At 40.0% G+C, this 22,824-nt stretch overlaps 2 protein-coding genes across 6 annotated transcripts; one reads left to right on the forward strand and one right to left on the reverse strand.

The window, feature by feature from the left end:
- The first annotated feature begins 117 nt into the window (after nt 1–117).
- METTL5 (methyltransferase 5, N6-adenosine) lies at nt 118–9,966 on the forward strand. Of its 5 annotated transcripts, none has more exons than XM_032771074.2 (8): nt 121–256; nt 4,325–4,447; nt 5,181–5,295; nt 5,775–5,956; nt 6,309–6,391; nt 7,434–7,485; nt 8,262–8,311; nt 9,852–9,966. In XM_032771074.2, the coding sequence occupies exons 2-8, from the start codon at nt 4,339–4,341 to the stop codon at nt 9,903–9,905; spliced, it is 645 nt and encodes a 214-aa protein (XP_032626965.1). In that variant the 5' UTR covers nt 121–256; nt 4,325–4,338; the 3' UTR covers nt 9,906–9,966. The 5 variants fall into 5 exon arrangements, with proteins under 5 accessions (XP_074926233.1, XP_032626970.1, XP_032626965.1 ...); XM_075070131.1 differs by lacking the exon at nt 9,852–9,966 and adding an exon at nt 8,524–8,587; XM_032771075.2 differs by lacking the exon at nt 121–256 and adding an exon at nt 278–364.
- Nucleotides 9,625–22,824, reverse strand: SSB (small RNA binding exonuclease protection factor La). The gene is made up of 12 exons (XM_032771072.2): nt 22,723–22,824; nt 16,831–16,905; nt 14,832–14,935; nt 14,485–14,659; nt 14,109–14,216; nt 13,900–14,000; nt 13,609–13,680; nt 13,482–13,524; nt 12,523–12,663; nt 11,537–11,723; nt 11,227–11,361; nt 9,625–10,064 (listed from the first exon to the last, which is right to left on the reverse strand). The coding sequence occupies exons 2-12, from the start codon at nt 16,894–16,896 to the stop codon at nt 9,967–9,969; spliced, it is 1,230 nt and encodes a 409-aa protein (XP_032626963.1). The 5' UTR covers nt 16,897–16,905; nt 22,723–22,824; the 3' UTR covers nt 9,625–9,966.

The raw sequence follows: 22,824 nt of genomic DNA on the forward strand, positions 1-22,824 counted from the left end.
TCCCGGCTCTGGGGCTTCCAACCCCCGCCCTCGCTCCGCTCCTAGCTGCGCCTCTCTCGCGATAGCCTGGGAGCCGGCACCGTACCCGCCGCAAGACGCCCGCTGCCCCCGCCCCGCGTCTCCCTCCTCCTGACATTGTCCTTCCTCTTCCTCCCGGGCCCTGTTTGGGGCAGCTGCCGCCACCCGCCTTCCTCAGGCGCCTCTCACGCACACCCCGCACTGATGAGCACGTCCTAGGCAGATCCTACCCACGGAGGTAACTTCCCAGGAACTTTTAAGGAGGGACCTTGTCGTGTCCTGTAGCCCCATCCTCGTGTTTGGCCTGGTATTTGCAGCGCCTCTCATCTGAGAGTCTCAGCGCAAAGTAAGGTGAACCCTGGTTTCAGTGATAGTGTAAGATAGGAGCCCAAGTCAGAAGGTTGCTTAGGGAGGTGCCTTGTGCAGGTTTCACTGTAACCGTTTGTTTAAGAAAAAATAATGGATACAGGTTTTGACCAAAATGATCATAATATTACCTCCTCTTTGTGATCCTAGCCTATCCAAACTTAAATATATACTGGTCGCTTGCGATCCGTTGGATCAATTGCATTGTGCCATTGTATTTATGGAGAAACACAATATTTCTAGAAAGGTTATACAAACCTATACTAATAGAAATGTTTTAATTATTTTTAATTTTCAAGTAAAAAAAAAATTTTGTTTGGATTTAAACATTGCACTGTTGTGATTGCTGAATGGGGCCTTTAATATGCAAGTTCATCCCTAGGGATGAATCTGTATACAGTATAAATTTGCGGGATCTGGGCCCTGCCTGCGAAGCAGAAAGAAGAAAATGACTAGAAACAAAAGTAAAACTGGCTAACCTATTTTCATTGTCCACATTAAATGAAATGTTAATAGTGAACAAAAAGTGAACAATAAAGCCACAAACGTGCAAACACTTGTGCATGGGTTTACTCACATGAGTAATCCCATTAAAATGATAAAGGCTGGATTTATGCCTCTACTTGTTCATGTGAGCTTGCTAGCATTTTTAGGCTCTTAAAAATAAAATAAATAAATAATAAACAAACACTGTTACTATTAAGTCAATGAAACCACAAATCAAATTTAAGGAGCCATAGGTGCTAATCCTGCAATTTACAATACAAAGCACACTACTGCTGTATCCGTGTGGGGCTCTGCACTGTTAACTGCAGAAACAGGATTGTACATTTTTACAAATTAAAGGGGGAAATCCTCAGGATTACAATATTTTTAAATTTCAAACTATTGGCTATAATACTTTTGAAGTAATATTAGCTCTAATTAAGTTTACCATTGAGCGATGAGAAATTTAAAAAAAAATGTTGCCTTAACAAAAATAGACCTACATTTTATTTGCCCTGCCAAATAAACAAAACAAATAAACAAAACCTAGCAAGGTGGATACTCCCTCTACTGGTTTTGCACCATCATTCCTAGGGCTGTCCGTGTCTCTGCTTGCAGTGTTGTAGCTGTGTTCGTCCCAGGATATTAGAGGTGGTGGGTGAGGGAATATCTTTTATTGGACCATCTTCTGTCAGTGAAAGCGATAAGCTTTCAAGCTACACATGGCTCTTCGGTCTGGGTAAGGAACTGAGAGTGTCACAGAGCTGAAAAAGGTATTAGAAGATAATACTTGTTTCTCTAACTTTCCTGCTGGCATGCTTCATCAATAAAGTAAACTACTGGGTCTTGTATTTTGATATATTAGGAACATAAAACCCAAGGAATAATGTGTAATCAGCATGATATTTTTTTTCCAGAATTTTAAGAAGGAATTGCAAATAAGTGTAAAAACATTTAAAGCAAATCTATTAAAAGATGACAGTCTTTCTAATAGACAAAGGAGCTGCCAATGTTTTGGTCACTAAAATCTGGTGCTAAGCAACGGCTATGATATGAAATAAAGAGATGGTTGCTAGGGAAATGGTGACCTGAGAGGAATTCAAATCTACCTAATTGCTCTTGAGTCACTGCTTTGAAATACTGGAACTAGAATTTTGTTGCAGACATTTATTGGTCACTAAACTGTTGGACAAAGAGAACGCTGTACCTGCAAGTGTTTTGCAAAACATTGAACATTTGCACTTTACTGGAAGAATAATGAAAAAAGTAGTATCTTCATGTATTTAACTCCTACAAATAAGCATTTGCAAGAATATGTACTCAATTCCTTTTTGTGTGTATATCCATAAAGAGTGGTTATCATGTATCCTTCACAAAGCCCAATTTCAATTCAGCTAAAAGAGAGGATAAACCAGCAAAGGAGGAGAGTGTTCCTCTCCATCTGCCAACACAGGGGTGATCTCTTCCATTTCTTTCTGCTGTGTCTAGAAGGAGCAAAGCAGGGAAAATAAGAGGGGTGAGGTAATATTTGTGTTAGTGATAGAGACAAGCTATGGTGTTTACAGAGAGTGCTCCTCTTCAGGCCTGGGAAATGTACTCAAAGTGTCAGCTAAATACAGATGGAAGAGAGCAGTTAGCACAGGGATTCTCAAACTGAGGTTTGATCCCTCAGATGTCAGGAAGTTATTATGTGGGGCTTGTCAGCCTCCACTCCAAACCCAACTTTGCCTCCAGCATTTATTTAGTGTTGCACTCAGGCTTTCTTGAGAACTGCTGGGTTCGAGTAAGTACTTAACGCATATTTCAAAGAACCATTCAAAGGCTCCAAAGTTTGTCTCTGGAGCCAACAGAAGTTGGTCCAATAAAAGATATTATTTCACCCATCTTGTCTCTCGAATATCCTGGGAGTAGGGTGACCAGATATCCTAATTTTATAGGGACAGTCTTGATAGTTGGGGCTTTTTCTTATATAGATGTCTGTTACCAGGGCCGGCTTTAGGACTTGCGGGGCCTGATTCGAAAGAGGGCTGCCGCCGAAATGCCACCGAAGACAGTGACAGCGATTGAGATAGTGGCAGCAATTTGGCAGCAGCTCAATCGGTTGCCGGTGTTTCCGGCGGCACTCCGTCGGAGGGTCCTTCCTTGGCAGCAGTTGTCTTCCGGGGCCTTACCTTGTGGGGCCCTCTTAGGCGCAGAGCCCGATGCACAGGAATCAGGGGAATCAGCCTAAAGCCAGGCCTGTTTATTACCCCTCACCCCAGTTCCGATTTTTCACACTTGCTGTCTGGTCACCCTACCTGGGACACAAACAAGATGACGACAACAACACTGCATACAAGAAAGCAGGAAAGGAAAGGTGCCCTGGACAGGGTACAATGCTGCTAGTACCTGAGTGGACTAAACAGGAACTGACAGTGCTCATCTGTTTCTTATGTGCATGCACGGGGGATGGGTTAAACTGCTGCACTCTATGGAGAGAGGTGGAGATGCACTGAACTAGGTGCTTGGGGTGGTGGGATCTGTGGCAGTTGCTTGATGGTCTCCAAGCCTGGGCTCTATGTGGAGCGGCTGGGAATGGGCATGGTGCAAAGATGCAGGAGGCAGCCCCAAGACAGGAGCGCCCTGCCCTGCCTGCATGCTTTGCGGTGAAGGAAATCAGCAGCCCAGCTCACAGCAGCCCTCTGCCTCACTGTGAGGCTCCCCTCGCTACAGGAAGGCATGGTGATGATTTTGTGGAAATGATCCCAGTGGGTAGGCGATGGTAATCCACTTCAGTGGCTAGGGAACCTTCTGATATGTGTGTGTGTGGATAGAGAGTTCAGTAATGATAGCCCCAGAAGGGAAGTGACCCACTAGGACCCCAGAAGGGGAGGGGGAGGATTCATTTTTCTGGCTCCTCAGACAGGTGAGGAAGCAGAAAACCTGCTTCAGATCAAGACCAATTTTAAAAAAATTAACCTCAATATTGTTATGGTTAATATTTATATATAACTTTATTTAATCCAAGTCACTTACTAGCATTAACTAATTAATCGTCACAGCATTCAATTTTGGTTCTGGGATAAATTGCTAAGTGATAGAAAAGGGAGTCAACTTGCAGATACATCATATTTACATGACTTCCAGCTAGATTTGCAGACATAGCATTAGCTATGGGGCCTAAGCAGTAAGACACTGAACATCTGCAGCTGCTATTGAAGTTAATACTTGAGTGTGTTCATTAGCCAAACAGGAATGTAGGGGGGTTGTTTTTGGTTTTTGCCAACTATGTGATCTAAATTACACTTGGTATGCTATATACATAAAAGGCAAGTCTGAGAAACAGGATGTGTTGTTTTTTTTTAATGTATATTTATTTTTAATTAGTTTTTAAAAGTTTTTGTATAATGTATAACTAAGAACAATTTTAATAGTGCAAACCTATGCCTGGTTATAAACTAAATTTTTTTTTTAGTTGAGAAAACAAACATGAAGAAGTTAAAACTTAAGGAACTAGAAAGCCGTCTTCAGCAAGTTGATGATTTTGAGAATCCAAAATTACTTCTTGAACAGTATCCAACAAGACCACACATTGCAGGTAGAGATTAAACATAAAATTGTTGTAGATTCTCACTTTTCTGTTGCCAACACTGTATCAATACTTAAACTGCGAAAAACAAAACAAAAAAATCTGCTTAATGTTTTTTTGTTTCTAGATGTTTGTTGTGTGTGTTCTGAAAGAGTAGTAATAAGTTCATTAGAGGCTTTTGCATTATTGCCAGAGATTGCTTAAAGAGAAACTAATGCATGTGTTTTAGTAAATCTCTCTAATATCTCAAATAATGAAATCTAATAAGTGGATTTTAAAGTTAAGGATGTAGTTTGCAGAAAACTTTAATTTGTACTGATAACTGTTTGTTTGCATCAGGTATTAAGAACACAGAAACATGGCTCTTAGTTTTAACATTGATCTTTCAGTCTGAGTAATTATAAAATACCATTTCCCCTGTAGGACCATCACAAACAAAATTTCCTCGTGCACCTTCCATAATTACAATGAATACACCACTGTACGTATGAGATCAACATGCAAGACCAATGAGTTGGATTCTTTCTTACTGTTCAGTTTTTGTTTCCATATGTAAACTAGGATGTGCATTTCACTGAGATCACTAGGTTTGTGTATAGCGTGATTCCTGTATAATCTACCAAAGCCTGTGTGTCCTTGCTTAATTTTGAAATCTACCTCAAAGCTTTGTGAAGGACAAAAGAAAATACACTGACTTGTCAACTGCCTATTTGTTCTTATCCTATAATCTCTTATTTTTCAGCATGTATGCTTTATACAATTCACAACACTTTTGATGATATTGAAAACAAGGTGGTTGCAGATCTAGGATGTGGTTGTGGTGTACTCAGCATCGGAAGTGTAATGTTAGGAGCAGGGTAAGTGTTTAACACTCAAGTTCTCTTTGTTTCTTTCTAGAACTAAATGAGATAAGATTAAGAATATGACTAATGCTAGACTGTACTTAATTTAGGTAACTAATAATGAGTACATGACCACACGTTTTTAGTAGATCTAGCCCCTGTATGAGCATGCAAATAATGACAATGGGGCACTTGCTCTATATTTAAAATAATTACTTATTAGAAACATCTTCATAACTTAGAAAAAAATTCTCCAAACTGTTCATATCCTGTTCAAAAATTATTGGAAAAATAAAAAGCTTCACTATTTGTATTCCTTTATTAGTAATTTACTTCTAAAATATCACTGTTGTGCTTTAGGCACACCTCTCAGAACTTTATAGCAGGAACAAACTTGACTGTGTTTAGAAATGTGTATTCTGAAAAGAAAATGTACCACATCTTTTAAAAGGAAAAATACTGCAGTTTGTCAATGATTGTCTTCCATTTTCCAGGTTGTGTGTGGGGTTTGACCTAGATGCAGATGCCCTGGAAATATTTAGTAGAAATGCAGAAGAGTTTGACCTCACAAATATTGACATGATTCAGTGTGATGTATGTTCTTTACCTGCCAGAATATCAAAAACTTTTGACACAGTAATTATGAATCCTCCTTTTGGGACCAAGCATAATAAAGGTTGGTAATTCTAAAAAGCAATTAAAATATTCCTACTTTTCCACAAATGGTGTTAAAAATTTTACAGTAATTTGGCATTTAATAACTAGTTGAACTAATAGTTCTTTTGTATATTGCTATTACAATTAAACTTATCTACCCCTATGCTAGACACTACAATTAGGAAAAATATGGAAATATACACCCTCTCTTCAGTGCCATAATGTAGTCAACACTGCTTTTCAGAATGTACATGCTAGCATGGATAACTGCAATTATTAGGGTTAAAAAAAGAGGACACCTAAGCATGAAGTTAAGACTTTAAATGCAGACAACTAAGACTTGAACAGTAGCTTGGGTCCTCTTCTTACAGGAATGGATATGACTTTTCTGAAGGTAGCTTTGCAAATGGCACAAACAGCTGTATATTCCCTACACAAAACTTCAACACGAAAAGTAAGTCCTTGACTTCAGCGGGTTAAGCATTAAGCAGGTGTAAGTGGCACTCTAATCTTCCACTACTTTTGTAAGATCAAATATGGATTCAGTAGCCAAGATGAATACTTGTGTCTTGGGGTGTTTGAAAACTAAGATACTTAATTTATAGTGTTTAGTACTTGAGTGGGTATTGTGACAAAGTTCCTCCTCTACCTTGGTGGGTCTTGCACTTATTGGCAAATTTGGTTGCCTCACAGATTCACCTTGTGGATCAGGAAAGAGCCCAGATACCTTCCCCTCTGGTAGAAGCCACAGTCCAGCTCAATTCCTCCTGTGTTTGATGAGGAGTTGGGAGGTTTGGGGGAACCCGGGCCCACCCTCTACTCTGGGTTCCAGCCCAGAGCCCTGTGGACTGCAGCTGTCTAGCATGCCTCCTGGTACAGCTGCGTGACAGCTATAACTCCCTGGGCTATTTCCCCGTGGCCTCCTCTCAACACCTTTGTCTCCACCATCGGACCTTCCTCCTGCTGTCTGATAAAGCTTGTACTTCTCAGTCCTCCAGCAGTATCCCTACTCACTCAACTTCTTGCATGCCTCTTGCTCCTAGTTCCATGCTCACACTTCCTCTCCTCTGGCTCCCTTTGGCCTGACTGGAGTGAGTCTGGAGCAACCCCTGTGCTGGTCACTCAGGGAACAGAAAACTGCTTATCCAGTGGCCAGTATATCTTCCTTCTACTCCCCTGCTGTTCCCAACTGGCCTGGGTCTATCACAGTATATATGCACACACCTTAAAAAAAAAAAAAAAAAAAAAAAAAAAAAAAAAAAAAAAAAAAAAAAACTCCAGTTGGAGTTCTGTCTTTGGAGCCTTAATAATGAGTATGAGAATGACAAGGTAGAACACTAGTCTTGATGCAGGAGACTGCAGATGTCAGATTAATACTTCAACTCAAAACTCACGTACACTTAAAAGTATAAAATATCTTGCTATTTTAATGGGGTTTCCTCAAAATGCCATAAACTAATGGGAACTAAGTTCATGGACTATTTTCTTGTGTTCAGCATATTCAAAAGAAAGCAGATGAATGGAAAGTGAAGATGGAAGTTATAGCAGGTAATATCTTCTACATACGTTTTTTAAAAAAATGCACTGAGTGGGTAATAGCCTCCAGGACCAGCTACTGTTCAGATGCAGCATGAGGATCTAGTTTAAAAATGATCCATTGGAATGAAAAACTGGTAGATTGTTTTACCTCCCCCCAAACTACAAGGAGTAAGTGATAAAGAGATCTAAACTAATGAAATAGGAGTTTTGTAGGTTCTTCTGCCCCCAGGACAAACACCTCTAATAATGAAAGATGTCCCAGTTGATCAGAAAGTAAAGCAAATATTCTGGATATAGTCAGAAAAACTTGTCTCAAAGCATTGTCAACAAGTTTTACTTTTACCTGCTCCTGGATTCCCTTAGTCCTCAATTTGAGCTGTCAGTTTTTCTGATCTCCAAATTTTGGTGGCTATTTCAAGACTTGTGTGCTACTTTAATGGCATAGGAGTGAAGAATATAGGGGAAAAAGACATAATGCAATATTTATACAGCAGTAGAAGGCAGAGTTCCTTCATTGTCACACTTGTTTTGTGATTATCTAGTAGCAAATTCCTTTTAGAAACAAACTTGCTAATATGAAAATGCCTGTTTTGGTATTAATGTGCATTCACTAATCTGGCCAGAGCTCAAGAACAGGTACACGGAAACCGAATAAATGTAAAGCCAAATAGTTTGTCAAGTTGCTGACAACAAAAAAGTGATCAAGGAATATAATACAGTTTGTCTAACACCACTGAGCAACTAAGAGATTTTAGTATGACAAGTGTTCTCTGTGCTCTTCACAGAACTTAGATATGACTTACCAGCATCATACAAGTTTCATAAGAAGTCATCTGTAAGTATTTTCCTTATCCCATATTAAATTATGAAATTGTATCTGAAATTTAGAGGTAATTGGCTAATAGTTTAAAACTCAAGTTCGAATTCAGTTTAACTTGCATTGCAGTAATGCCTAATTGTGTGCTGGACACTCTGCAAAGGAGTTAGAGCTGCACTTGTGACTCAATTTAGTATTTTTACCAAACTCATTTGCACATTTGGATTCAGGATTGGTGTCATGTGCTTTGAAGTTGGTGGAGTAGAAACGTTCCAGAAAAGTTAAGTTGTGCCTAACCCTCTTCTCGATGGGTTGAGGGCACTGTAGTTAGTACTCTAGCATAAAGAATTCTATTGTAGGATTATGTTTGTATTGCATAGCATTTAGGCTCAGCTCTTGCCTATGGCTTACCACACTAAGACCCTGAATTAATCTAATTAAGACTTAGCAAGTGGGTGCAAGAGGCTATCAGATCTTGTTTCCATGTATCAAATTAAATTTAGTGTCTAAACTCTACTTGCTCCCACCTACAGTTGACTGGGGTGAACTCCTCCCCCCATTGAATGCAACAGCAGAATTCCATTTGACTTCAGATGGGACCCGGATTTTACTCTTAAAGAAAGGGTCATGGCTTTGGACTAGTGTGAGGGTGTACCATGCATAAGGGCAGCATGGACAAAAGCAATCAAGAGCTGGTGGGAGCAGGCAGTTAAGTGATGGCAGAGTAGGAGACAACAGAAGCAGCAACAGGTGATGTAAAATATATGAGGAAGTGGTTGAGTTATGATGAAGGACCAAAACCTTGTATTTCACATAATGGAAGCAGTATGTGTTTTGGGTTTTTGGTTTGTTGAGGGTTTTGTTTTGTTTTTTTGGAAGAAGAGGAGATGACCACCTGGTTAGAACAAGCTGCATTTAGAGCGGATCCAGGGGGAGCAAGGGGGATGCCAAGAAGGTTAAAGGGGAAATGTCAGTAGTCACACAGAGAGGAGGACCTGGATAAGAGTCTGATCAGAAAGACCAGCAGTTACCTGGAAATAAGCTGCAAGGCTTAGATGAGAGAGTAAGTGTAACATGAACGCAGAGTCGGAGACCAAAAATTGTAGCATCAGTGGCACTTTTGATGTCTGTATGTACCACCTGGAGTTGCATTTGGCTAGATATCTTCTCCACAGTGAGGGACTGTAAGAGTTTTATCCCACTGAAGCTATCCTTAGTCAAACTATTTCCTGATTAGCATATTTATAGACCAAGTACTGTGCATATCCTGATCTTTGACAGGGTTCTGTCCACTAACATTAATAAGCTTGATGCTAGCATTCAATGGTCCATGATTTTTAAATATGGAATTTTATTGGTGTTTCATACAACTTCAAAATTACAGTCAGATTCAGGGATAGACCCTCCCTTTATACATTTGCCAGAAATACTGAGAGGATCTGACAGTATAAGCAAAACTATAAATATAAAAAAAATCCAAGTTGGCATCTTAAGGTAAGCATGCGTCTGGGGAAAAAAAAACCTTCACAAAATAAAAAAAGCTTTCCTCTCATTACAGGTGGATATTGAAGTGGATTTAATAAGGTTTTCCTCTGAAAAACTTCCAAACTGAGGATTGGCTTAAAATCTATTTAAAATGGATTAATAAAAACTCAGTGCTTTTTTAAACACTATTACTGATCTCCAGCTCCGTTTTCTGTTTTCAGCTGTTTTGATGCAGGTTCTTCTCTTTCAGTCTCTTCTAGTGATCTTTTCTTGGGACTTGCTGGCCCTGTAAGAGTTAATATAAGCAGACACTTATGGGACTAGTGGAAGTTTGATATTACTTTCAACGCTATTCCTATCCAGTTCAAGACATACAATCTTTCAGGCTGCTACATATGAACAGGTTGCCTTGAAATTAGTACTTCACATATTGCCTATGGAACAATTCCAAGTGATTCACAGCTGCTATGGAACAATGATGAATCACCTTGTTTCCCAAGGTTTTGGGCCACATAGCAGGAGGAAATTAAAACAGGAGCACCAGAATTTTTCCAGTCTGAAAAACAGTAGTAATATTGGTCATTGAGATAGACAAGGTAGGCGAGGTAATATCTTTTATTGGATCAACAGAAGTTGGATATTACCTCATCTCGCTAGTATCTTGGGACCAGCGCAGCTACCACAACACTTCAAACAATGGAAGATACCATATTTTTCCTTTACTCAAGCACCAAATCTCAACAGGAAGGGAAGACAGCCCACAGTATGGAAGAGTTAAGAACCACTGCTCTAGGCTATAGCTAACAGACGAAGGTTTTCTTCTACCATACTGAGGTAAGGCCATTCATTTACTTGGAAAAATATGAATGATTAATTTACTGTAACAGCTTTGTAGAGCTAAGGAAATGTAGGACTAATGACAGTATCTCTTCAGTGAAAACTGCTTTGTATTTCCCTGTAAATGCTCAACTCTGCAGAGGAATAGGTCAGTTTCTGTACCAGCTCAGTCCTTCATTTGACAGACCTCCACAAAGGCATTAGTTAATCCCTGCAAACGTGACTAAATTTCAATGATCAGGAAAACTGGTCTAGGAGGGAACAAAAACTTTAATAGCATATGATAAACCAACTTGACCAGTTTCTAGAAAATACAAGCAGCAACTACACCTCTACCCCAATATAACACGACCTGATATAACACAAATTCTAATATAATGCAGTAAAGCAGTGCTCCGGGGGTGGGGGGGTTGCGCACTTTGGCAGATCAAAGCAAACTCGATATAAGTTTCACCTATAACACTAAGACTTTTTGGCTCCTGAGGACAGCGTTATATTGGAGTAGAGGTGTATTTGTTCAGTCTTCTCTCTATATGCACACAGACAGTGCTTCAAAGGGTTGCTTCCAAGCAGCACGTGAACTACTCCATCTCAGGCACAAAATAGCTTACCTGTTTTAGTGTTCTCTTCACCCTCTTCATCCTCACTCTCAAATTTTGTTTTCTTGCCCTGGAACTGTACTTTCCCTTTGTTCTGCGCGCCCTGGGGTACTTTGCCACCTCTTCCTTTACCTTTAAATTTGCGACCTGTCAAGATGTACAAGATAGTTTTAAGATCTTTTAAGAACCATGCATTAGTCATTTACTAATCCAAAAATCATAAAACACAGTGAATGCACCATCTGACAAGTTCACTTTAATATAATAGAACTTCCATGAAAGTTATCCAAGTGGTATTCAGGTTAGTCAGGGAAAAATTCACCTTTTGCTTTCCATTTGTTTAATGATTCTTGCTGACCCTCCATGATTTTTTTCAATGCTTCTTTCTCTGCATCTCCTTCCAGCACCTCCCATATCACATCTTTGTTGCGCAACTGTAAGTTCCCATTATTTGCTTCTTTGGCTTTATCCAGTGCTTCTTTTGCATTATCCTTAAATAGGATAATCCCCTAAAGACAGAAACAAGCACCCTTTGCATTATGGAGTCTTGCCAGTGCAAAAGCATTAATATGACTGCAGCTGGAGTGTCAGGTACCGCCAGGTCTCCTGACAGACTCAGATGCTGCAGTTAGCAAACTCATTTAGAATAAATTTGTAGCCCAGATGGTTTTGAAGATAACCTACATATTAACAGGTTTAGTGCTGCATCATTTTCAGACTTGTATTAACAGACCCACAATTCATGTCAATTTAACATTTGAGCCTAAAAATACCAGGCCCCAGATTTTAAAAGCCCTCAGATAACTGCACGTCCACATCATATGGATAGTGACATGCATAGCTATGCACACAGACAGTTGAATAAGAAAGGCCACGGTTTGCTCTGCATAATTCTCTACTCTCCTAGCAATCAGTGATGTTGCATTTAATAACTAGTTTGTTTAATTGAGAACTTTAGTCTAGCCTTGATGTTCTATGCAAACTCCCATAGCTATCCGTATGCACTCCTCTGTGGCTCTAGGTTAGCATGCCCTCATTTTAGCCAAAGTCTAAGTTAACTCCGCAGGAGGAGAGTCACATTAATGCTTCTACCTTTTACTCAGACCACTTTCTATTAGCAGTTACTCTAGAAAGCTGAAGAAACAAACTAATTGATTTCTTCAGCACTATCATATTCTACATTCCGTAAGTCCCCAATGGAAGGTGTAGTATACTATTGCTAAGTTAACCATCAGACACTTAAGCAGCATTCAGACAGACAAATTTCACATAAGACAAAAGAAACATCTCATCTGAGAGCCTTCTGACCTCCTTTGCCCCTCTGACAAAGTCTATCCATTTAATTTCTCCATGGTCAGAGAAAACTGCATGAAGATCTTCTCTGCAAGTCTGATCTTCTAGGTCACCAGAGAATTTCAGCAAGCAGCCGGTCTTTTCATCCAGTGATTTCTAAATACAAGAGAATTTTTTTTTTTAAAAAAGGCAGCTAGAATTTGAGATTTGCACTAGTGCAGAGTTTCAGGGAGCTGTATTAAGAAGATTGCAGCAACTGATAAGAGATCGGTTTGTATTGCCAGTAGGCCAGATCTCATTACTTTTACACCGAAGTACCTCCGAGCACAAAAATGGTTTGTAAAGGCTTGCATGGCAGTGTCAGTCTGGAAAAGGCTGAAAAAAGCAATGTCAGAGTTTTGTAACCCCCTTTTCCTGACTCTACCTAGGATATTTACAGCCCTTGACACCCACATGCCACTAGCCCTCTGGACTGCAACCCCAGTTTGTAAACCTATGCACTTAGATGGTCAGTACCACTAGAAGTACTCATCCCTGCCATTCTCCTCCCCACCCCCAATCTTCTTTCTTCATATATGGGACATTACCCAGGCATATTTCCCAGCTATTCAGTGCTAACTGTGGAATCATGTACAGTGACATTTGTTCTACACAGTCGAAAGCAAATTAACATCTTGTAATAAATTGACAAAATTAGACCTTCAGAAAAAATATGATGTGTTTCTGGGTGGGAGGTCAGATTTGATTATGGAGGCAAAGTGGTACTCCAAGCTGAGTGTTCACATTTGGGTAATATTTGGCACCCTCCTATACCTATGTTAGAACACAGGGTTAATATAAAAACACTGAAGTAGCATTAGTACTTATCAGGTATATGGAAACATACAGTATCAAAATAGACTTGACAATTACCAAAGCAGATTAATTGTAACCTCATTTATTCTACCTTTCCAGACCATTCAAGAGGTACATACCATTTCAGCATCTTCTGCTTGCTTCTGTTTTTCTTCTTTCTCCCTGTAAGAGTTCAGATCACAGTTGCTTAGAATATAACTAACTAAATAAGGCAAGGTGCTTCGTTTATTAAAGAGCCTAGCTTACTGTTTTGCCTTCGCTTTAGCCTCTACTTTGTTTTGTTTTCTCTCTTCATTCTTCTTTGCAAAGTACTCCTCCCTTCAAAAGAGGTATAAATTAAGTTAATGCAGCCTATAAAAAGAGCCTTTATTTTATTAAGAGAGAAGATGGAAGTAGCCAAAGAAACTTCTAGCCCTAGAACATCTTTATAATTAGAGATTGTTCCAAAGGAACAGCAAAGCCTGCACAAATCAAGCAGTATTGGAGACCTGTATGACAATGCAGGCATCTGTTCAAACATAAGTGAAGTTGACTTACTTGAAAAGCACAATCAGCTCTGCGTCTTTGTACTTCTGGTTAGGTATCTCTGTGAACTTCTTAGCAGATTCAACACTATCAAATACTGCAAAAATTGATCCCTATTGAATAATTGGAGAATATTAAGAATTAAATAGATTAATGGAATGTTCTCTGGTAGCCTGTTTTTCATAGCTAGCAAAGCATCAGTTATTGTGATATACAATTACCTTGAATGTTTTACTCAATGTTCTCCTCATTTGAATGTTTTCAACTGAGCCTTTACCTTCTAGCCATTCTTTGATATCATCAAGCGTTGCATCTGTTGGAAAGCCTTTCTGCAAAGTAATATTGAACTTCCAGTAATTACATTAAACAGAACCTATGACATTCCCATTACAAACTGGCTTAGTGACTGAAAAGTACAAATCAGTTACTTAAAAAAAAAAAAAAAAAAAAAAAAAAAAAAAAAAAAAAAAAAAAAAAACTTATGTCACACCTTATTTTATATTAAAATAAAACTAAGCAGGAGAATCAGAATTTCATTTGGGTTAAAGCTGTTTAAGTAATAAACTGAAAGTAATGCAGTAGAGTATGAAAGCTTACAATATATACAGATCTATTTTTAATTGCGTTTTTATACTGATCATTCACTTCAGGGAGGGGTTTGTTTGGAGATCTTCTGATTTTAGTTTTGTCTTCACTTATTTCCATAAGTCCAGCTTTAGATTTTCTCAGTGCTTCCACTATAACATTGAAGTCTTTTGAGAGACTGCTTAACCTACGAAGAAAGAACACAGTATATCAAACAGGGCCACATACTCCATTCCCCAGCATTACTCAATTATGATTTGAGTTGTACATACAGACCGAGGACATGTGGCCTCTAATTCAGACAATATGGTTATCTGGAAGGCACCCAGCCACAAAAGGTTACTTGCACTTTGTTTTACCTGTTGAATTTGATCATTATTTCTAAAGGCACCCAGCCATCATCCAGTTTGACCTGCTCCTTTAGGAACTTGTCTCTTGGTAGATTGTGATCACCAAAATAGTACTGCAAAAATAAAGACAGATTTGTCCTAGACTGTTGAAACATAAGAGAATTTGATGGAGACTTGATGCAGTAATGAACTAGCCAATGGAAGTTTGGCATGCCCCTTTATACCAATACCATAGGAGTTATGTGCATAACTGAGTTAAAGATATCTTTAACTTCAGAATTTCTAAATTCTCCATTTAACTGTAATTCCTCCAAATCTAACTACAGGTAGCTCACCATCTAAAGAGTGATCTTGTCTAGTGGGACAGTAGTAAAGAGTTGCAGACACAAAGCGTATGGCCTTGGCTGAGCAAATACATGGAGAGACTTTGTTCCTATATCATTTAGGCATCAACCTGATCAAATTAGCTTGACTACTAGTCAAAATTGGTATCCTAATGGCTTTACATTTTAGTTTAAAAAAATACAAAATAAAAATAAAACAAATGAAAAGTAGCATTTGTCCTAGTACGATACCATCTATACTACACTTGTATCTCATTCAGGAAGCTTCTAACTAGCTTTTATTTTGGAGGTTCTATTTTTCCAGTTTTACTACCATTCCCATTGGACCCAGTTCAACAATCCACAGAATGTTCTGCTCCTTCACTACTTTGAATTAGCCAGCAGAGCTGTTTGTAAGGACAGTCTCTTGCTACAAGTCATAATCCAAATGTCAAACAAACATTTTATGCTCCAAGAGTCAACATGGAAATATTTCATTTATCACTCTATACCAGCATCAGTTACATTGTGCATATATTAAATCAAAATCAATCGAGTTATACTTCTGTGAATGTAACCTACTATTGTTACATTAACATGGTTGATTTCTCATTTTAATTATGACCGTTCTCCCTCCACCGCAGCATTTACTCAGAATTTCACAGCACTTCCAGTATCACTAATACACAGGTGGATTAAGAAAGCACTACAAGGACACTTCTACTAATCTATTATGTCTGCTACTTTCAAACTTAGTTTTTAGACCTTTACATCTTGTGATGAAGAGATATATAGTTGATGCCTTATGTCCAAGTCTTCTTCAGTCAGTAATTCAAATGTATTTTTTCCAATAATAAAACAGGATTACAGGATAATATAGGACAGTCATTCTCAACCAAGGGTACATGTATCCCTGGGGGTACGCAGAGGTCTTCCAAGAGGTACATCAACTCATCTAGATATTTGCCTAGTTTTACATCAGACTACAGAAAAAGCACTAAAAATCGGTACAAACTAAAATTTCATACAATGACTTGTTTATACTGCTCTATATATTATACACTGAAATGCAAGTCCAATATTTATATTCCAATTGATTTGTTTTATACTTATATGGTAAAATAAGTAAGCAATTTTTCAGTAGTGGTTTACTGTGACACTTTTGTATTTTTACATCTGCTTTTGTAAGCAAGTAGTTTTCAAGTGAAGTAAAAGTTGGGGGTACACAAGACAAATCATACTCCTGGAAGGGGTACCAGTAGTCTGGAAAGGTTGAGAGCCACTGGTATAGGATATCATCACAGCAGCTAAAAATCAAGACATTGAAAAACTTAAATGTAGTAAGCTGCCATCTTCACAACCTTGCTCAGATTGTAACATTAAATATCTCTCTCTATTTGCATGCATAGGGAATAACTCCCAAAGTTGCAATAATAGAAGTTAATATTTTGGTTTGTTTAACAGTCCATAAACTTGCCAGTTTGTAAGGTGACTAGTATTTAGGTTGTTAGTAAATGCACAGAATGAACACTGTCACGGAACCATGGACAAGCATTTCTAGAACCGGTTTAGAAGATTGAAGTTTAAATACTAGGTTTAGCATTTTTGTTTAGAATACCTAGCCAGGTTAACAATTTATCTAATAAGAGAAAGTGATTTAGCATCCAGTGTTAAAATAAACATACCTCAATTTGCTGACAGATTTTGTTTTCCAGGTTAGACATAATTTCACCATCTCCATTTTCAGCCATTTTTGCTACCTGTATTCACAAACCAGAATTCGGTATTACTTAGTATTGTTGCATTACCATAGACTTTATAAAGTCTAGAAATTCATTACATGAAATCCCTAATTTTGGGCAACAGCCAGATCATATAAAATAAAATTGACAATTCTTTATACATTTAAGACATCCAGTCAACTTAGAACTGGAACTCAGAAACTTAGCTAGGAGTTAATCAGAATGCAAGATAAATAAAATGTAAATAAGACAAAGTATCAAATCAACATGCAGCATTATCCACTGTAAAAAAAAAAAAAAAAGCAAAGCAATTTCACTTCTTTCCAACAGTGATTTAGAGAAACAAGGTGGGTGAGGTAATACCTTCAGGTTTGAAGAAGAGCTATGTGTGGCTCGAAAGCTTGTGTCTCTCACCAAAAGAAGTTACTCCAATAAAATAATACCTCACCCATCTTGTCTCTCTAATATCCTGGGACCGACAGAGCTATAACTATACTCCATACAACAGTGATTTAGGCATTTAGCTTTCTAGTGCTTAGCAAACTTCATCTTGGGAAATCTGATGCCACCATGTTGACACAAATTTTAATAAAATCCAGTCTCGCCCAGGAGCTTGTGGCCTCAAGAAAAGCCGTTGGTGGTCACATGTGGCTGCATTTGAGAAACAGTGGGTTAGACTACCTCTTAAGGAGTATGATGAAATTATTTTCAATTCCTAACCCAGCCTCATCTTCCAGTTTGAAAGAAGCTGGTCATTTACTACACTGAAGAGGGAAACAGAAGCATCAGAGCACCAAGAGTAGAAACTCAGCCTCTTCCGGTGCTCCCTATAGAAAGAGGTCTATTCTCCCCTATGAGGGCTTGTCTTTATACTTTGAGCAAACAATGCAATAACTCAAGTGTTGCCCCTAACCCAACTTGCATCCACACAAACTTCTAGCTCAAGTTAAGTGATGCTTTAAACTCCAGCTGGCTGGCTTATCGGGGTTATGGGTTGAAAGTTCAAGCTGCTGGCACTGGAGCTAGTAATGCAGTGAGAATGCAACTAAACACTACACCTAAACAAATACTTTGCCTCAGTTTTTAATAAGGGTAATGAGATCTGGGGCAGTGGCAGGACGCTGAATGGGAACAAGGATATGGACATGAAAATTACCACATCCAAGGTGGAAGCCAAACTCAAACAGTTTAATGGGACCAAGTCAAGGGGCCCATATAATCTCCCATCCAAGAATATCAAATGAATTGGCAGATGAAATTGTAAGCCCAATAGCAATGATTTTTAATCGATCTATAAACTTGGAGATCAAGCCTTATGACTGGAGACTTGCAAAATACAGTACCTATATTTAAGGAGAGAGGGGGGCAAGTGATCTGGGAAACTACAGGCCCATTAGTTTCACCTCAACTGGATGCGAGGTCTTGGAACAATTTTTGAGAGAGAGAGAGAGAGAGAGAGAGAGAGAGACACACAGAGAAGTTAAGGACTGAAGTAAACAGTAATTGGAATAAAATACAGTACAGTTTTACAGAAGGTAGATATGCCAGACCAACCTGATCTCTTTTCTTGAGAAGATTACTGCATTTTCTTCGTATCGAAAAATCTGTTGAGTGTGTCTTCCTGGACACCAGTAAAGCATTTGATACAGTTCCACATGGAAAATTACTTATATTAATCCACGTCTTCAATTTGAGAATTGAAAGGTGGATAAAGAACTGATTAAAGGGGAAACTACAATTTTCCCCTTTATTTTGAGTCATGCTGATAGGTGAATTGTCAGACTGGAGGGGAATTACTAGTGGAGTTCCTCAAGGATCAGTCTTGGGACCAATGTTATTAATGAAAATGTTCAATAAGCTTGGCACAAAAAGTGGGAGTGTGCTAATAAAATTTACAGATGATAGAAAGTTGAGATTTGTTGCCAATATGGAGAGACTAAAATAGCCTAGATTTGGATGACCTTGAAACTAGAGTTATAGAAATGGGATGAAATTTAATAGTGCAAAGTCATGCACTTTGCGACTAAAACATTTTTAAAGTAAGCTAGGAATGTAATGGTTGAAAGCAACAGAAGAGAAGAAAATCTTGGTATACTGGTCATTACAGTACTATGAGTCACCAAACTGTGAAAAAGGCTAATGTAATCCTAGGATGCCTCAGGCAAGATATATGCAATAGAGATAGAAAGTGTTATTACCATTAAACAAAGCACTGGTGAGATTATCTGGAATAGTGTGTGCAATTCTGGTCTCCCATGTTTAAAAAATGTGAATTCAAAATGGAACAGTTGAACAGGTGCAGAGAAGGGCTACTAGGCTGAGCAGATGAATGGAGAACCTACCTCATGAGAGGAGTCTTAAGGGGCTCAGCTTGTTTATCTTAACAAAACAAAGGATGAGGGAAGATATGATTACTCTCTATAAATAAATCAGAAATAAATACCAGGGAGGGAGAGGAGTTATTTAAGTTAAGGGCCAGTGTTGGCACAAGAACAAATGGATAGCAACTGTCCATCAACAAGTTTAGGCTTGACATTAGATGAAGGCTTCTAACCATCAGAGGAGTGAATTTCAGAAACAACCTTCAAAGGGGAGTAAGCGGGGGCAAAAAAACCTAACTCATTTTAAGACTGAGCTTGATAAATATATGGAGGGGAAAATGATGAGATTACCTACAATAGCATATGACCTCTCTGTAACTGTTATTAGCAAATATCCCCACCAGCTGGATGGGATACTAGATAGGGAGGGCTCTAAGTTACTACAAAGAATTCTTTCCCAGGTGTCTGACTGGTTGGTCCCACCCACATGCTTAGGGTCAAACTAATCACTATATTTGACATCCAGAAGGAATTTTCCCCCTAGGTCAGATTGCCAGGGGGGAGGGGGCACATGCCTTCCTCTGCAATTTGGGCAACAGGCCACTTGCTGATTTAAACTAGAGTAAATGATGGTTTCTCTTTAGCCTGAAGTCTCTAAACCAAGATTTAACGACTTCAGTAACTCAGAAGTTATGGCCTTACTAAGGAGCAGGCAGGTGAGGTTCTGTGGCCTGCAACACACAGGAGGTCAGCCTAGATGAGCTTCATGGTCCTTTCTGACCTTAAGTCTCTGAGAACATGTAAGGGTAGCATACTAATGAGTGTGTTATTGGTGGGAAGATATCACGCAAAGAGAACAGAGTTAAGGTTATGTTGTAGAGATGACACAAGAAGAAGAAAGTTACATTATGCCTTTTCAGAATGTGAAGAATGGGTGAAGTAGCACTGGGCAATCTTACCCCAGTTATGTTACTCCTTAACACAGAGTTATTTCATTTCCATGGTTTTTTAAAAAAAAAATTCTTCTGCCTACTACAGCTCAATTCTGCCCCTCCGCTGTCTCTAGCTCTTCAGTTATGATTTCCCTGGCCACAGAATGCACTGGCTGCATGCTACTTCTTTCACAAGAGTAACTAATACAATACTCCGCTATGTTAGTTAAAACATGCTGATCTCAAAATTTGCAATTCCATTAGGGATCGCTGGCGACTAAACAGGCATAACCATGCCAGCATATACCTTTAGCACAGATGCATCTATACCAAAGAAAAGGAAACATCACCTCCTGAATGATGGTTGATGCATCAACTGAAGCACTCTTCCATCGATATAGCAGTGTCTACACTGGAGGTTAGGTTGGCATAACTATGCCATGACCAATGCAGCATGACCTTCTGTTTAGTTTCCTCCATATTCTTTCATTCAGTTGCACTTTTTAAAATCTTGAGTCTGTAGACCACCTCGTTGTATTAAGATAGCTGCTTTTACCACTATCAAAAATTAATTGATGTTTCTTGATTACCTTTTCAGTTTACACTTGAAAATGGTGCATGAGCAACAAGTTCATATTAAATTCTGTATGACACCTTAATGTGAAGACTTGATATGCACTTTTGGACAGATTCTGATTAGAAACCAGAATGGGGCCTTTTATCTAGGCAAGCTGCCAATGGTTTTGTACTAAAACCATTCTGATAGCAAACATCTTGTCATGTCAATAAAGGAGTCAGGCAGATCAGAGGAGAAAATTCTATAGTCTGCCATGACAGCTGATTAGAATTAGTAAGAGTGGTCTACACTTACATTTTACCAGGATAAGAGTGCCTTGTACCATGCAGTTTATTTCAGTTCCCAAACCAGTATAATTACTTTTATAGCAGAATACCTGTGTCCACACTAAAAGGGGCCAGGGGCTGCTGCTTTAAGATATACTGATATAGTTCAAGTAGTAAAGCTTCCTGATTTAGACAAACCCTGATTTACATTATCCAAGATGTTAGAGACTGTTGTCCACTCATCCTTGCCTAGCAGGCTCACCTGTCACAGGCTATATTGTATATGATAGCTAATGTGATTGGTTACAGACAATGCACTTAAGTCCCATCCACACTACTAATGAAGCTGTTGGCATGAAAGAGATTCAATTAAGTTTCCCTCCCCAGAGTAGACTAGCCTATCCATATAGAAACACTATTACTAACCAGCCAGTGGCTAGACAGAGACCTAATTTTACTCTGTAAAACTGAGGGTATGTCTACGCTACCCGCCGGATTGGCAGGCAGCAATCAACCCCCGAGCGCTCTCCCATCAACTCCTGTACTCCGCCACTGAGAGAGGTGCAGGAAGAGTCGACGGTGGAACAACAGTTGACCCACCACAGTGAGTAGGTCTAAGTACATCAACTTCAGCTATATTATTCACATAGCTGAGGTTGCTTAATTTAGATCGATTTCCACCCCACCAGTGTAGACCAGGCCTGAGTCAGCATACACCACAGTGTTAGCATTAACAGCTTTCTAAAATGGCTCAGGCTAATACATCTACTCCCAGAGCATACAGGACATGAGATTGAGATCCAGTAGCATCATTACTCACAGAAAGATAACAGCCAGGGTGCCATATGAAATGCTAACAGCGGGGTAATAAATGAAAAGTCAAAGTGAGCAACACCTGTGACACTTGTTTGCATTATAAGCACTCACAGAGGCATATTAACCTTAGTACTTAGTTTAAATTATCTACACTACAAGGGCAATCATGTTCCAGTGCCCGACCCAGCGCTCCTTACAGCTTCCGACCCTTGTTATGATCAGTACAGCTCCACTAGAGGTAATATGGCAGGAGCACTGCAGAAGTTAGCAGTAATCATTGGGATGTCAGTAATTCGGTAGTTTAGACCTAAACCCGTCCTGACCAACGTTAAACAACGTAGTTAAAGTTTTCTCCTGCTTCCCCAACACAGCTCTATGCGCTAGGCTAACGCATGGGTCTCGAAGATGCGTCTCCCCGGAACCCAACAGCGCCCGGACCGCCCCTGGGGACACGCCGTCACGAACCCCACACCAGTCCAGCGCTGCGGGGAGCTAACGCTCCCCTTCCGCTCGGTATTTGCACAGCCAGGACTCTCAGCCCCGGCAGTGCCGTTTGGCCACACGCCGGTTTAGACACGGTTACGTCTCTAGCGCAGCCCAGGCCGGCCGCAGCCGCCGCCCGCAGAGCGCGCTGCGAACAGCCACCAGCGGCCCAGGCCCCACTAGCCCGGGCTCGGGCAGACACCGGCGCAGGGAGCCGCATGGGGCGGGGATCGAAAGCTCAGAGCCTGGGGGACCCTCCAGACCGCGCGCAGCCGGCACCGGCGGAGGAGCAGCCCCAGCCACCTCCCCCGGGGTCTCCGCACGTGGGCTGGTAGCGGCCAGGGCCCGGGGAGCCTCTGGACTACGCACAGCACCGGGTGTGGCGAGCCCGAGCCGGCAGGGGACACGGGGTAGCCCCAGCGCGCGACTCAGACACAAACCTGCCGCGGATCCCGGCGAGGGCAGCACCGCGAGCGCTTGACCCGCTAGTGCCGCCGCCGCTCCGCAGGCTCCGCCCTCCGCCTTTAAAAGCTGCGCTGAGA

This window comes from Chelonoidis abingdonii, chromosome 10 (genome assembly GCF_003597395.2).
Source record: "Chelonoidis abingdonii isolate Lonesome George chromosome 10, CheloAbing_2.0, whole genome shotgun sequence".
In the NCBI taxonomy this organism is placed as follows: Eukaryota; Metazoa; Chordata; order Testudines; family Testudinidae; genus Chelonoidis; species Chelonoidis abingdonii.